We start from the raw sequence: 17,747 nt of genomic DNA, 5'->3' as shown, positions 1-17,747 counted from the left end.
ACTGAAATTAACGCCTTGAAAAAAACTTTTAAAAAGCTGTGAACTTAAGCATTAATTGTTCATAATGTGGCAGGAAAATATCGAAACGCCGAACAAGCTGCTCATATTGTGTCTATTTGGATTTGCAATTGTCCTAAAGCTTATCATCCTTATACTGGAATTTGTATAATCTTACCAGCAAACGCACTTGATTAACAAATGGTCAATTTACCTGCAATGGAAGAAAGTATTAAGTAATTAGTTTTTTTTCTTTTGCGCTGTGAAAGGTGTGCAATTTTTTATATGATTTCATTAGCAGAAATAAAAGTAAATACCGGCAATTGTGCCTTTTGCCACCTTAACCACTTTGCCGTCGCCTTTGTGATTCTTTTCTGTTTTCTTTGTGTTTTTTTTTTTTTTTTGCTCCTGCTCGTGCGAAGGTCAAGTATTAAGACTGGTTTCACTCCATTGTCCTGGCTGCACGTGCAGGCTCATTGTGCGTATTCAATTACAAAAGGACGCCTGTTGGTCGTTTTATGTAGTGAATTTCCCCCCGTTCCCCGACCATTGTTTGGCAACCGTTTTTGTGTATTTTTCCTCTCTAGGTACTTTCAAGGCTATTGCTAATATACTATATAGTATACGAGTATATTTCTTTGCAGCTAGAACGAATCAAAATGATTTGACAATTCATTTTGTGTCGACACGCGACAGGAAGCAGTTAGCATGGTTGAGCTCCGAAGCAAATTAAGGACTAGACGCAGCTTGCTTGCTTTATCCCAAATGCAAATAAAAAAGGCAAGCTTTTATTAAAATCCGACAACCGTACAAGAGGGACATGTCTCAAAAATTAAAATGTCATCATTGCTTAATTTAAAATGTTTTCGAAACATTTAATTGGACCACAATGAATGGCATTTTCTTACACTGTTTTCCCTTTTGGATCAGCTGCGACAACCGCTTTGGCACTTTAATACAATACCTCAAGGAAAAAGCATCCTAATTGCTGGACCAACACTTTTTGCCAACACCTAAGTCCATCACCTAAATGACACATAAAAGTCAAATGCACAGATGCTTTTTCTATTTGAAAGAAATGAGCAGATTTGATTAATGAAAAGTTCCTTGCTTCTAGATTGTATTTGTATCTTTAATACTAACACACAAAAAAAAGGGAAAAAAGAGTCAAAATGTCTCGAAAGTAAGTGAAACCTACTGTCGGAGGAGCAAAAAGTCATTTCCGCTGCTTTGTCTGGCCGGCCGCTAAATGAAAGTCCTCGTTAGTTTGGTCGGTTGTGCAGAATCATTAATTACAAAAACCAATAAACGCAGTGGTCAGCACTTTAGGTCAGACAGTCAGACAGTTGGACCGACCCAAAATAAGTTGTCATCATTAGTTTCAGTTAGAATTAACAAGTTCCGCCTTTAAAACAGAACAGAAATAACGAGCAACGGGCAAAGTGGAAATGTGGCAAGTTAGAAGTGATTACACCAATTTGCCTAATCTTGATGAATATCTAGTAATGAGTTGGCATCGTACACGAAGAATTATTGCGCTCAAACGAGGCAACAACAGCAACAAAAAAAGTCGATGTCAGTTGATTGAATGGCAATGCAAAAGGCATGAAAGTATTTCAACTTCTGAGTTGCTGTGTTTATATATATAAATAAAGAGAGGCCCTGTATACTATGTATAATAAATAGCATCATTAATCATTATCATATAAACATCAATTGATGTTTAGAGAAAGCAGAATGCAGCAGCAAACCGTGGGGAGTCTAAGTCTGAGGTAGAACACCTTGTCTAACATGAAACACTTTCGAACCCATTCGAAAATATGAAGAAGAAAAAAAGAAACGCTTAACTTTATAATTCAATTTTGTAGCCATTTTTAACAACATTCTTTTTTTATTATTTCATATTATTTTTTACATGGCGCCCCGTTCACAGCTATTTATACGCAAGGCTATGAAAAATATCGCATTTATCATCCGAACGGAGGAATGGTGTGGGTTGCTCATTAATATTTCATATCATCTTTGTAAAGTATTTTCCTCAATATTGATAAAGCCAACATAAATACAAACTAGTTATCTGAGCTCCTTTGGCAAAAGCATGTTTCGTATTTTATTTTTGTTGCTGTGAAGCATTTTGGCTTCTATCAGCTCATTCTCAATCTCAATCCAATACAAAGGCCTTGCCATATCTTTGGCTTTGCCATTGCCTTTGCCTTTGGCTTTTTCCCCCCTTTTCAAGGGGCAGCCAGCCTCATACAATCATCAATCATTATCATTGAATGTCGTCGTGCCCATAGCACAGCAGCTTCTTTAACTCAACTCTTGAAGTCGACAATCCGAATTGTATTTATAAATACATATGTACAAGTACTTTGTTTATTTAATTTAGTTGCAATTTCGTTGAAATGCAAGCGGAATGTTGCCACTCCACTTGAACAACAAAAATATACTTGCTTGCAGTTAGTTTCGGAAACCCAAATAGATATTAGGTCTGTGCGCACAATTGTCAATTTCAATACAATTTGAGGAGAGTACAAGAGAGACTAGAGCCGATAGACAAGAGGCAAATGCCTGAAAGCGTCAAGGCAATTGATGCACTTAGCCGCAAGGTCTCACACAAACAAGAAGTTCAGGGACAGAGATCACAGCTCTGACAGTGGGGACAGTAATGTGTGTAAATTGATTTTAAGGCTTGCCTTCTCTTTGGGCTTGGGCCTGCACTTTGGGTTGGGGTTGGAGGTGGAGGGAACTGAACTAATAATGATAGGGAGACGAGCCCAAAATACGCTGTGGATACGCAGCATTGAAGGGGTGCCACTGTTTTCAGCTTCAGTTTCAGCTTCTCAGTGGATGCCAAATGTATTTCCCAGGCCCGAGACCGAAACGATGAACAGAGTTTTGGGATTATGTTATATGAGTCCCAAAATGTTTGAATGGGTGATTAACATATGGCGAGAGGGCAACAACAAACAACAAAACGGCACACAAACACTTATTTTCCAGCTGTCTGTCTGTTTTGTACGAAGTGCTTTGCTTTCAAAATGTTTATACTAAATTGGGTGAGAAGCATAGCAGCACAAACAAAATAAACAACATTTTTAAATTCATATTCCAAGAGCTCTGCCCATCCATGACACATCCACACAACAGAGTTTCTGATTCAACTGCTTAAAGAAGGAGTCATCATAATCGCCACTCTTTATCAAAGCTGTGGTGTGTCATATCATATATCAGCCCGTACAGGAAGTAATAATCCTGGACACATACTGGCGCGCCTCTGATAGCACATTTCATGTGGTCCGTATCAGGCGTTGAGGCCCGCACTGCGAGAGTGAAAATGAATTAAGAAAACAAGAGAAAAATCAAAGAATGTGCCTGGTGCCTTAGCATTGGAAAATAGTATCTCAACGCCAGCATGTGCGGCTACTTGGCCGCCATATGGATGCAGCCAGACAACAAAGTTGCCATGGGTCAATAGCTATTGTAGCTAGACCAAATGTCTGGATTTTTCTCTGATTATATTCGCTACCCCTATGGGTAGAGAAGGGTATGCTAACTGTGTGAAATGTTTGCACAGGCATGAGAAGATATATTTTGAATGTAGTAGTATATTAATATACGGAATATAGCTTTTGGTATATTTGAGTATTTTTTCGAAATAATAATATGGTTTATTTTTACGATAATGCCGCTTTCGTAATCCTTTGCATATTATTTTGATTATTGTCATATGAAAAATAGTATTTTTATATTTTAGTATATTTTTTGGTATAATAGTTGGGTATATAATACTATTTTTAAAATGTTTTGCATATTAATTTTTACGAAATATAAACTTTTGGTATATTGAAGTATTTTTCGGTATAATAATTTAGTATATTTTATCAATCATACTGAGTAGCGGGTATCTCAAAGTCGATCTATTCATTTCCCACTACTTTTTGCAGTTGTTATTGGTCTTCCCCTAATACCAAAATACATATAGAATCTAGTTGAAGCGATTTTCTTGCGAGCCAATTAATCGCTCGTTCGCTTGCTCGAACAGCAGCTTAACATTGTGGCCCAGTTTTCCTCCAGGGCTGGTAATTAAAGAGTTCCACAGGGCGCAGATCTTTTGTGACAACTGTCAACTGCTTTAATATTGAGCCGTTGTCTAGGCCCATCCAAATCACAGATATGAACTGAGTGCCCACTCTCTCTCTCTCTCTTCAGCCTGCTTCACAACAGCAACAACAACAGCAACGTCGCCGCCACCTCCTGCACAGCTGACATACATTTAACGACAGAATTTTTCCGTTTTTCCTTTTTTTTTTTTTCTTTGCTGTTTTTGTGGCGCGGCACCCTTGCGAATAAGGACATGACAGGCGGGCAGGAGGCAGGCAGCGAGGCAGGCAGCGTACCGCTGTCGCACTGTCGCGACGACTAAACTCGAAAACAACCCTCACAATATCCAATTCCCCGACACACGCCCCGTCACCCACACTCACACCCCCACACTCATACACACACTCGTACACACTCACATTCACATTCACACTCGCAATACTCAAACTAGGCAACGAGGCTCGTTACTCGTTTAGCATTGCAAGTACGAAGCATTTACTTTTTGATAAATAATATACGAGATGTATGTTATATACATACATATGTATACATATACATATATGTGTATCTATGATTGTGCGAATGTTTGCCTGTATAACATTTATATATACTGATGTCTGTATGTCTGAATGGATGCGTGCCATTTCGGGTTTGTATATTTGATGCAAATTAAACAAAATAGCAAGTGTGCAGAATATGAAATACCAAATTTAAAAATGTTTTTATTCCATTTCTAAAATTTTTTTGTTGACGAGGGAAAAATTTCACACAGAGGGGTTGACGCGTTATGTTCATTTCTACTTTTTATATTCATGTTTTGTTTTTTTTTTTTAACATAAACATTTGCACAAGACGCTTGCACAAATATTGTTTGCCCAGAGAAATGGAAAACGATTTGTATTTATTTACAATTTACATAAAAATAAAACAATAAGTGTGCAATTGGCTGTGCGTTAATGAAATTGTCTATGCTATGTACTGAATGTGTGTATCTTTTCGTTTCTTCATCGACTGTATTTCGCGCTCAAATGATTCTCAAATATACAATACACACATCTATCTATCTATGTATGTAGTTGATACAATTTTGTCTGTGAATTTTGGCACATGCCGCCATCAATTGAGCTAAATCGCTACAAATTAGTTCTCGAAGCGTTTCGATAGTAAGGGAATTTACAACCGGCACAATTTGAAATTGAGTAACAGTCAGCAATGTATTTTTGATATAAATTCTACAAATACAACAGCTTAATCAGAAATATGCAAATGTTTATTAAATGAATAATAGCTGGCAAATAAATAAATGTACTATAAATGGAAACACTCTAATCACAAATTAAGTTCCGGCATGTGTCAAATAAAAGCACAAATTTCTCAAAACAAATGCAAAACTTTGCGACGAGATTATAATTAATATTACGATAGAATTAGGCAATTTCTAAAGAGCTTTTACAAATATTAAATAACGCTTGGCATTACACAATTTAAAAGGGCTTTTGCTGCACAGTTTCAGCTTCAGTTTTACTTAAGTCTGTCAGAAAATGCCAGGTGGAGTGGCGCAATCAACTCGAGTTTTAATCTATCATCTGTCGCTGGAAACTATGTGTGTGTGGGGTAGTAAGTAGCTTTAGTGGAGTGTATAGAGCACATTATATGCACATAACTCATATTTTAGCATTTAATATTATGAATATACTCACTCGTATGAGTACACTCATACACTCACAGCCTCACAACATCTCTCGCATTAAGCAGCCACGTTCCCAATAACTGCTAGGGCAGCTCCACAACAAATGTAAAGGACATGCCGCACACACATACAGAAAACTTGCACACGTACAGAGTACTGTGTGTGTGTGTGTGTGTGTAGTCTCGCACATTTGATGATTAATTGCAGCCAAGATGATAAATGATTGAGGGTAATAGGAGTAGCAACGGCAAACGCCAGTCAGAGTAGTGCAAAGAAGGCAGCCAGCTATATTCGCATGCGAGTTTAGGTTTATTTTCAACGCAGGCAGGAAGGCAGGAGTTAGGAGTTAGACCTCTGCTGGTTCCGAGGGTTGTGTCGCGCACTTTTTGGGGGTCTCGAGTCGAGTCGAGTCGAGTCGAGTCTCTAGCTGCTTTGGCTATGGCAAGTATTTAAGGCACACAGACGCATGGCCCGCACGTTTTGGGCCACGTCGAGCATATTTTCAGCAATTGCACGTATTTCGGATTGCTTTTTCTTTCTTCTTCTAGTTACTGTTGTTGTTGTTGCTACTGCTGCTGCCTTTGCTATTTTTCAAAAAACCGAAAAAAGAAGAAATTCTGCGTCGTATTCGCCGGGAGGCCAAGGACTACCAGAAGGAATTCATTGGCGACGTGTTAGTCAATGAAGTGGGTGCTGTGTACTTCTTGTTGTTGTTGTTGTTGTTGTCGTTGTCGCTTTTGGCTTATTATCTATCCTTGTGTAGATGCGTATGTGTGACTAAGGATATGCACATGTGTGTGAGCTTGTGCGTGTATCTGTCTTCATGAATTTGCCAATTTTTTGTGTTCACTTTTCCTATTTTTTCGACATTTTCTTCTTTGCAAACCGTACGTGTTTTCTTTTTGGGTTTGTTACGTTCTAAGGGTGTTAAACGTTAACTGCTGATTACATATTGTCTGTAAGGGAGGTTAGACGAAGGAGGGGCGGGGGTAGAACTCAACATCTCACAGTCTGATTTCGCCACTTGTCTGTGCACAATTCGAAAGCATAATTTCAATTTCATACATTACTGCCTTTGGCTTTGGCTTTGCCTTTGCCAATAACAGTTACGTATGTAAATAACAATATAGCAAAATGTAGCTTAAAAATAAAATAAATGTTTTCCCAACCAGCTGTTGTCTTTTCTCATTTAACAAAAATAACAAATTCAATTCATGATTTAATTATAAGCTAACTTTTTTACTATCTGCTGTCATACTATATAATTTGTCAGTTTAAGCCCACTTAGTTCGCACAAAAGGCTGGCAAAAACAAGTAAGAAAGTTACAGTCGAGTGTGCTCGACTGTAAGATACCCGCTACCCACTTTTAATAAAGGCAAAATATTGCGGTATCATTTTCAAAATATACCGAAAATACTAAAAAATACTAAAATATACCAAATGGTATGTCTGGTATATCGATATAGTACACCATTCAAAATATACCATAGACGGCACAATATACCAGATTGTCAGCCAAAGCAACTAAGACCCCTAGTAAGTAGGCGTTTTTGCCCATACAAAAGTATTTCTTTAATAACTTCGACAATTTTTATCTGATCGCAACCAAATTTTCAGGAATTATAACTACTATAGTAATTATAGTATATACCAAAATTCGCAACTCTAGCTTTATTTTATTTACGCTTGTTATTAGATTTTTTTGATTTGCGGGGCGGAAGTGGGCGTGGCAAAAATTTGAAACAAACTTGATCTGCGTGCAAAGATAACAAATGCTGTCGAAAAAAAATTATAGCTCTATCTCTTATAGTCTCTGAGATCCAGTGTTTCATACGGACGGACGGACAGACGGACATGGCTATATCATCTCGGCTGTTGACGCTGATCAAGAATATATATTCTTTATAGGGTCGGAGATGCCTCCTTCTACCTGTTTCATACATTTCCTGCCGGCACAAAGTTATAATACCCTTCTACCCTATGGGTAGCGGGTATAAAAACTGTAATTAATAACTGAGAGAAAAAAAGATGTTGAGTGGCGGGTAAATTCTAGCATTTTGCGTGATTATAACGTAGTTAAAAGCGACAAATTAAAATGTATCAAATATGAATGAACAGCCAGCCAAATAAAGTATCTATTCCAGCGTAATTATCGCCGCATTTACTGCACACACACACAAGCACACACACATGTGCATGGAACATAATTTACAGCGCATACAAAAGGCTAAAAATAGTTGCGACATCTTTAGCACAATGACAGCTGTCCCCGAATGGGAGACAAGTGTCTCTGTGTGTCCAAATTACACATAATACAAACACCCAAAAACAATGAGAAGAGAGAGCAACAGTTTCATTGAAACAACAATAAGGAGCAAGCAAGTGAAGCAAGTGAAGCAACCGGAAGTTGAACAGGAAATTAGCAAAACATCCGAAGTAATATATATATTAATTACAAAAGCGACGCTTTGGGGCGCATTATTTCCTATGAATATAGTAGTGTATATTTTCGGGTTTATATGCACTTAAAGCGTGCTCATTAATTCACACCTTTTGGCCACAACTCGTATATAATAAATTCCAGGGTTTCATTTCAGTTGTTCGATATTTTTTCGATGCTCACGAAATTCTTAAAATATTTCAAATTAGCTGGCAGGTAATTGAAAATAGTGTAAATAAATAAGCAATATGTTATAATAAAACACGCGATATTAATAAACAAAATTGCATGAACGGAATGTGTGCGTAAATAGCAAACAAAATGTAAACAGCTAAGATAATGTCTTCACTTAGAGATACTTCTTCTGCGGGTAACTGTGTGTGTGTGTATCTGTGTGTGTGTGTGCTTGGGGGTGATGAGGGGCAACAAACAGTAGCCACGTTATCTCTTTTGCATGCCAGTGAATTACGACTTTGGTTCGAGATGGCCGAAAGCTGGGCAAACACAAACACACACACAATCAACGTTCTCTGTATGCGTCACATGATAATAAAGCAGTCGTCTCAGCATTTTGTTTTTGTTCTTTTACTTATTAAATGGAAACAAGTAATAAAACAAAAACAAAACGAACTGACAAATCAGCTGGTGTGGCTGATAAGCTCGCTGTGTTTGGCTTTTATCACACACAAGCGAAGCGAACAAAATAAAACACAGAAATGAGAATTCGCACATAAACATGATTATATGCAAGTATGTATGTATGTATGTCTGTATGTATGCCTATAAATTTATACATACAAACACTCGCTTAATGTTTGCCAAAATGCTGTTCGAAAAAAAATAATAATACTAACACACAAATATACACATTGTGCGATTAATACATATCTACAAATGCGTATGGGTGTATGTGTGTGTGTGTGTGTTTACTCAGATGATAACCGACAGCGACGGCGACTGCTAATTTATGGCCACATCTATATTTTATTTGTATATATTTTGTTTTCCTTTTTTTTTTGTGCAAATTTTAGAAAAAATATTTATAAACAAAGTACTTTTTTATATAGCATACACAGATATATGTACATATATTTATATATTATGCGGCCGCAACATGCGGCTTTTTATACCATTTGCGTATTGAAATAAGCTCAAAAGACTCTGATAAATTCTATTCAAATTGAAAAAGGCAGCAAAAGCATGGCCATGTTTAAAGTAAGTATATTTGTGTGTGTTTGTGTGTGTGTGTACTTGATCAGCATCAAAAGCCTAGTCGAATCAGCCAATTCCCCTTGTCATGTTGTGTCTGTCAGTGCGATGATCATGTCGATCTTTTGCAGCTAAATACACCAAACTTGGAATGTACAATGTACAATGTACAATACAACACAAAACATAAAATAAACATGTAAATTTCCGTAAACTAATCGCAGAGAAAGACTATGATTCAGCATATGAAATGCGTGATGAGTGCGAGTGTGAATTTCAATTTGAATACCGCTTTTTAATGTGGTATGCTTAAGTATGTGTGCATAGTTCTGTACTTCTTCATTTAATTTCAGGGCCTTAGCAACCAAGTATTTAAGTATGAATGCTACAACAAAACATGCTCGTCAATAAACGTACTTATTAGCAAACATTTCCGAAAATATACTAACATAAAGTATAGTATATTTGGAGTGTAGTAGTATTTTTATATATTACACAAGAAAGCACGCTCGTCAATAAACGTACTTATTTACACAAATTAATGAAAATATACTAACGAAAAGTATAGTATATTTGGAATGTAGGGGTATGTGTAGATTTTAGTACAAATTAATGATATTATACTAAAGTAACGTATGGTATATTTTGAGTGGAGTAGTATATGTAGACTTTAGTATTGTTTAGAATTTGTTTTTAATATTTTATCTTAGCATATTTTAAAGATAATATCGCACGGAATTGTTTATATTGAAATTGTGTAGGTGAGTAGTGTAGTATCTTTCTTTCTTACTTTTAAAATATAAGATAGCCGTCTCCTTTTTTACTTTCATTCCCCACTAAGTCACAACGCTCCGTTTATAATTTTTTAATGACTGCTCTGATAATATATATTATCAAGCACAAAGAGAAAGCACTAACTTTTCGGTTATCATTATCATATGGCTTTATAATATTTATTTTCATACGGACAAAAATTTGTGTTTTTTTACAGTTGCGTAACACAAAAATTGTTGTGAACGCATAACTCAAAGTCACTGTCCAATAAACCTCTAAAGCCAAAGATAAAATAGCGCCACCTAAGACTATTGATTCAGGTATATTAATAGTAGACTAAACATGTAGAACACTGACGTCAAGTTGCCACACATATAAACAAGTATTAATTACAAATATACTAACAAATATTAAGTGTGATTTCCACTTTGTTAATAATAGAGTATGGCGAAGTTTTCTGATAAAAAGTGCTTGACAACTGTCACAGAAATATTTACGAAATTTGGTAATTAATTATATACAAATATGCTGAACGCACCTGTTGCCATTGATCCTCAATCGATGGCTGCGATGAAAAGTAGCCAGTTGTGCAAATGCGCTCCAATTCGTTGAATATATTTCCGCTCGGTAATATATCCATCTCGAGATCGTCGTCCTCAGTGGGAAAAAATTCTAAAGACTCCGTGATGAGGCCGTCCTGTTTCCGTTTATGTTAAAAATTAATTATATTATTTTGTTGTTTCTTTTTGTTTGGATATATTTTGTCGACACTTATAAGCGATGACGACAAAATGCTTTGTTTTCTTTTTGCTTTTTTTTTGATACACACTCAGTATAATTGGTATATATTTTAAATTACTTTTGATTATATATATTATTTATACTATATGTGATTTGATTAGAGATTATACAACACGCCATTTGACTTGGCTTGTTGGACTTGAGCATCTAATTTCATTTCACTGGACACCATCGTAACGAACACACGCGCATTTATACACAGATACAGATACAGATACAAATATAGATGCAGCTATAAAAACTTGCTTGCACTGACTACTTATGGTATATTATTATAATTATTGAAATTTCTATATTTTGATTTTGTGTTAAAACATTATTTAATATGTATTCTTATTTATTTGCAACTTTTTTTCAACTGTACTCCTTTTATTTATTTATAAATTTGTATTTTGCAGTTACGTTTCTTGTTGTTGTTGTTGTTGTTGTTGTTGTTGTGGTTGTAGTTGTTTTTGTTGGTTTGAGCTGCAATCAAAAGAAATAAAAAAATGCAAGAATAATCATTAATATAAATGTTTATGATTGATATGAAATAACAGAAGCCAGATAATCGGAAAAGAAAATGAGACCAACCCAATTTATTTTGCTATTCGTGCTCTATTTGCATGGACTACAATACCATAAAATATTATGCAAATTCATCAAGTTTGATGGCTTTTTCACAACAAATAAATTTCATATTAATTCTATAAAAGCAATTAATAAATAACTGACAAACAACCGATTAGTTCGACGAAGTTTTACTCTTTAAAATAACAAAAAAAGGTTCAACAAACATTGATTTAACTAAAAGTCTCGACTAAAGCGTATTTCGCTGTCGAGCACGCTTGGCTGTAAAATTGATAAAGCTTTTTAATGGTCTCAAAAAGGTTCGAAGTCCAATTGGAATTTTCTATTGAATCAATTAATTATCATATCACTTTGGATATTAAAATTCTGTTTTTCTTTCTATTTTTTTTTTTTATAGAAGCAAATGTGAGACATGCTCAATACTTTTCACTATCAAAACAAAGTTTTAGGTCAGTAACCCGAGAGAGTGACTTGAGCACACACTACACTATCATACTATATAGGCAATAAGTTGGCTAGGCAGACAGTCAGTTGACTGTTTGGACTGTTTTGTTGCGGCTCAAATTTTCAGGTCTGTCGTCAACGGCACGGAACTGACACCGAGCACCGCTCGCAAGCCCTGATAGCTATCTGTTTGTTGTTGCTATTGTTGTTGTATTAGCCTGGATTGAGTGAAGTGAAGTCGAGTCGAATCGAGTCGAGTCGAGTTGTTTCGGGTTTGGTTTCGGGTTCGAGTTCGAGCTCGGTCTGCAGCTCGGTCGTTTGTTTCAATGTGTGTTGTATTTTTCTTTAATTTCCAAGCTCTTTGTTGCTCGTCCCTCTCTCACTGACTGTGTGTGCTAAGCAACAAAATGCGGCAACCACACGGGGCTCCAGCAACGTTGTCGATTTTTACTACCTGTTTTCGTTAGCTCTTTTACAACATATTTCTCTGTGTTTTTCTCGTGTTAACTGAAAAAGAACCAACCAACCAACCGACCAACCAACGAACCAACCAACCCGCAGTTAAAGCGGCCAACGACCGTGCGCTTTAGAATTGAATTTTGTACAGTTTTTTGTGAGTGTTGTTGTTTTCGTTGTTGTTGTCGGTTTTTATCCGGTTTTTGTTTTGAGTTGCATCACAACATCGAATGGGTCTAGGCCCGATCTTTGGCTTTCAATGCGGCTCTTTAGAATGTGCGCAGCGCGTTTGCCTTCAAAATTGGAATACCGAAATAAATATTGTTTTTTAAAACGAAAATTGACCAAGATGTGGTAGATGACTTCAATTGTTTAGTAAACAAAAGTTGTCTATTTTAAAACATTGTTTTAAAGTTTAAGCTTTAGAAGTGCAATTCGAAAATGAATATTTTGTTTTGAAAAAGTTTATTGTTTATAGGGGAAAGCCAAACTTAAAGTTTCTGGTTCAAGTTTCCTATACAAAAATTGTATATTTCATATAAATACTGAATGTTTTGGCTTCGAAAGTGAAATTGGAAAATAAATATTAAAGCTTAGTTAAAGCTTAGTGAATATAAATTGTATATTTTAAATAAAATTTGAAAAGTTTGGCAGAAGTATTATTTTTAAAGAAACATTTATTAAAATATGGATTAGATTAAAAAATAAAATTCAAAATTGTATGCAGGAAATTGAATTTTAAAATTTTAATACTGAAAAATAGAAGAAGAAGAATACATTGCAGATGAGAATTGATTGTTTTAGTATATTGAAATACCGAAAAAGCTTCGTTCTGCCGACAAAAGTTTACGTTACAAAAACAGTATTTTAAAACAGTATTTTATTATATTTGTTTTCGGCTTTGTGTGAAACAGTTCTCATTAACCGGCGACCCAATTGGGTTTTCACTTAACGAAAACCACGAGTAAGTGTCGATCGCAGCTGTTCATTAACTTTCCGAATATAAAGTTTCAAAATGGAACAATCACATCCACAAAAAACTTAACAAAACATCCAACACTTCCCACGCGCTGCCGTCAAAGTCTAGCCTACACACACACATATACATATGTGAACACATGCATGTTGAAAACTTGAGAAAGACTTTTACAAAGAGTTTTCCAATGCGCTTACAGCATGCGGCTGCTTGCATGTGTGTGTGTGTGAGTGTGTGTGTATGCACGTACACACTCGGCAAAGCAGCGAGCTTGAGAGAGCGCGACTACAATGCAATTGAATTGTATCTATTTTTAAGCATGTATTGTATTGAATAAAAAAACATACACACACACACAGGCAGACTCAAATACCCTTCAATTAACAACTTAACGCAAAGAGGCTACGCGACGCAAAGTAAAAGAGCGAGCGAGCGAGAGAGAGAGAGGGAGAGTGAAGCATGCTCACGTCTGCCGCTTGCCGCCTACGTGAATTTTAATTTATTTCTTCTCTTCTCTGTTGTCGCTGCTCTTCTTCCGTTGCCGCATCGTGAGCCCCGGCTTTTCAATTCTTTTTCGCTTCTTTTTTTTGCAAGCTTGACTTGTGACTGTGTATGTGTGTGTGTGTGTGTGTGTGTGTGGGTATTTAATCAGCAAGAACTGTTTCATTTATTTTAGTTGCCGCCTCCATATGGCAGTCTTTATAAATTTATATATTACTTTGTGGCTGCCACAGCATCACTCGTATTTATAGACGATAGCAACAACTGCGATAATTCGTAGGGTATTTCCCAGTCGAGCACTCTCGACGCTTGCATGCAACAATAATAACGACAGCAGCGCATGGGAATTCGTTCCCTGAACTTGATTTGAATGCTATTCTTCCACTTCCATTTCCACTGCATGTGTTTGAGTTTGTATTTGTATTTGTGTTTGTGTTTTTGTGTTTGCTTGCCGTCTCTTTCTCACTCTCACTTGATCTCTCTCCTACGCAACTCTTTCACAGAAAGTTGCCCCGCTGCGTAATATTTCCTGCTTTGCCCATTTTGAGCCCTGGACCCTGCGGCATCCCTCTGCTCCCTCTTCTCCCTCTGCTCCCTCTGCTTTCTGCTCCCTGCTCGGTGCTCACTCATCCCCAAAGCCATCAGACATATCAACACTTTGTTAATTTCACACGTGAATTGCTTAAAATAAAAGCGAATACAAGGAGCATTTTTCCTTGCTGTCTATTTTTGTAGGTCGATTGTTGTTGCTCTTGTTGTTGTTGTTGTTGTACTACATGTTTGCTATGTGTTGCTATGTTCCCTGACTGACTGACTGACTGCCTGCTGCTTGTTTGTATTTCATTTCGAGTGGCGTTTTCTCTTTAAAACAAAAAAAAAAACAAAGAACAAACATTACCATCGCACGACATTACATCTGCACACATCAAGACAAACAACAACAACAACAACAGAAGCAGCAACCAAAAACACAAAAAAAAAAATAAAACCGTCACATTTCAAAGCCGCTGTGGTTTCACAGCGATTAGCATCAAATTAACGTAAAATCTGTTACAACACAACAACATATGGCATTGCAATGCATTCTATGATGATCTCTTTAATCCCCTAAATTAGTATTTTCATACAAATGTATCTGATTCAAAGCTCTCACTTACTTATAACACCCTCTCATGCCGGGTATCAAATTATTAAAATATTTAAAGAATGTTTCAACTTGAATGGGAATGAGAAAGTCGTTTATTGTGGAATGTTTTGCATTTGCAAAGAAATATTTTCAACACCATTTAATGGTGCATTAAGTGCATAGTTTCTTTCCACAGTGGTGAGTAATTGTATCTACAAGTGCAAAAAAAAAAAATAAAACACAAATTGATATCAGTTTTATCGTAGTATTTACTCCGTGCCAGGAACCTTTGATTATACTTTTGCTGCTATTTACTTTTGATAGAATGTAAAAAGAGACGGTCTGTAACTGGAAACCATTCGATACGATTCGATTCAATTCGTTTTAATCATAAATTCAAACGCAACACTTGTTTTCTCAGATATTCCACAAAAGTTCTATATGACTGTATACAATAGCGATACATATATTTAATATAAAGCGGCGACAACCGCAAAAATTATTTTAAAATCTACTGGACTTTATGAATCATTCGACTTTTAAACTTTGCTACGTGATTTTATATTAGCTAACTGAGTAGTGCATGCAAAGTCGTAATGTTTTCAATTTATATACAAATGCGAGCTTCAGAACTTTTTTTTTTAGTTATTGCGATGATGATTAAACACTTGGTGGTCTGTGTTATTCTCGTCGTATTTTTAGCGTGAATTTCGCGGTTATTGTTATTGAGTCATCTCTAACGGGATGGTAGGGGAAGAAGAGAGGGGAGAGAGAGAAAGAGAGATGGCGACTGTGGCGTTAGAGTTGTAAACATGGAAATGCATGCTTGGCAATTTTTAGTTGTTACACTGAGCTTCAAAACTTGTGCACTCATTTCGATTTTCTTTCAAAACTACCTCTTAAAGTTGTTGTTTTCGTCGTTGTTGCTGCTGCTGCTGCTGAAGCCGCTGCTGTTGCTGTTGCTGCCACAACACTTGTTACTTTGACGCACTTTTGCGCAAAACTTGTTTACAAATACACACACTCTCACGCACACGTATACGTACGCATACAGCTAAATACATATGTATATAGAAGACGATGACTTGACACAGTAGTGAATGCCGGACAAACAACAACAAACCAGCGAAAAGCGCTTCTCTTACTTTTTTTTTTATGTATTACAATAATTAATCTTGTTGGAATTTGGAAGCGATCTAATCGTTAAATCTATTGTCACAAAATGCGTGTGATGTTTTGTTTTTTTTTTTTTTGTATGTTTTGTATTTACTTTGTACAGGTGTTGTTCTGCTTCAGCTTTAGCTTCTTCTTCTTCAACTTATTGTAGTTGCACTAACTGTTGTTTAACTTGATGTTTATCAAACCATTGTGGGCCACTGTTTCGTTTCTTATCAGACCATTGTTTACACCAAGCACACACTCACTCACACTCTTATACTATTTAAATAGCGTGATAAACATAAATAGCCATACACTAGCAAATTCCCGATCTTTTCGCACAAGCTTTCAAGCTGCACGAGTGCATTTCGATTTTATATTCGCTTTCTGGGATGCTGCTTTCTGTTTGGTGGAAGAACACACGCTGATACTACTGTCAGAGAAAAGTAGTAGTAGTAGTTGTAGAGTAGTAGTAATGCTTTGACTGCTATCGTTTTGTGATAACTGCGACGCGACTGCGACTCCGACAACTACTCCGACTGCGACGCACGTTGAACCGTTAACGTAACCGGTAAAAACAAGACTGTTGCTGATGTTACTCTCTGAGAGTCACAAGTGCAAGTTAAACGATGTTTAACAGCGCCATGTTAAGCGCACAGAGCGCGTCTGTCTGTTTTGTATGAAGCAGACAAACATTGCCTGTTATGCTTGCGCTCTCAGAGAGCAAACAAATGTTCTCGCCTCTCTCTCTTTGCTGTGGTGTGTATGGTGTGAGCAGGCGGCATGCATACTCACCACAGCCAAATGTGGACGTTAACGAATTGGTGAGCACTATAACAGTAATTTAAAATTTAACAGTCACCATAATGTTACATTTGATGTTGGTGAATGCTTAATAGTTGTATGGCAAGTATTAATTTTAATTTCAAATGTTTAGCTTTAAAAATAGTTAATGTTTAATTAACTGTTTGCATTTGAAATAATTCTACAATTTATTATGGCAGTTGTTATTTATCAATTATGGTGCCTAACAATATGAATATTGAATATTATAATTTGTAATATTATTTAAACTTGAAAATCCAATTAAATATGTTGTACTTTGCATTGAAATTTGTTAATATATTTAATATAGAAATTAATTATCAATTTATATTGCATAAATCAGTTTTAATTCCCAAATTATTGTGGCTAACAACATAAACATACTTTATTCGAAACTGATTGTATATAGAGTTTATTAAGTTCACTCAATGAACTGCTATTATAATAAATGAAAGCAGTGCGTGAATTAAGCCAAGAGCAGCAAACAACCGGGCTAGTTAAATAATTGAGAAACATTACTTAAATATATACTATACAACAACAACAACAACAACAACAACAACAATGAAATAGCATACGGAATCGGCATGAACTTTTGTGCCAAACGAGCGCACGTTCTCCATCCGAAAGTTATGACAAACATAATGTAGCGTCGGTGGCAGCTAACTGAATGGA

At 36.2% G+C, this 17,747-nt stretch overlaps 1 protein-coding gene across 3 annotated transcripts in view; it reads right to left on the bottom strand.

Annotated features, from left to right (window-relative positions):
* LOC132789975 (Krueppel-like factor luna) overlaps nt 1-16,834 on the bottom strand; it is a 92,896-nt gene extending 76,062 nt beyond the window's left edge. The window contains exons 1-2 of one of the 3 annotated variants that reach the window (XM_060798351.1): nt 15,986-16,834; nt 10,754-11,481 (exon numbers count right to left, since the gene is read on the bottom strand). In XM_060798351.1, the coding sequence (XP_060654334.1) occupies nt 10,754-10,855 (102 nt within the window). In that variant the 5' untranslated portion in view covers nt 10,856-11,481; nt 15,986-16,834. The remainder of the gene's footprint in view (nt 1-10,753; nt 11,482-15,985) is intronic. The other 2 variants (XM_060798352.1, XM_060798353.1) reach the window with 2 other exon arrangements.
* Nucleotides 16,835-17,747: the final 913 nt, after the last annotated feature.

This window comes from Drosophila nasuta, chromosome 3 (assembly GCF_023558535.2).
Source record: "Drosophila nasuta strain 15112-1781.00 chromosome 3, ASM2355853v1, whole genome shotgun sequence".
Lineage (NCBI taxonomy): Eukaryota > Metazoa > Arthropoda > Insecta > Diptera > Drosophilidae > Drosophila > Drosophila nasuta.
This window is presented reverse-complemented; position numbering and strand designations above follow the sequence as displayed.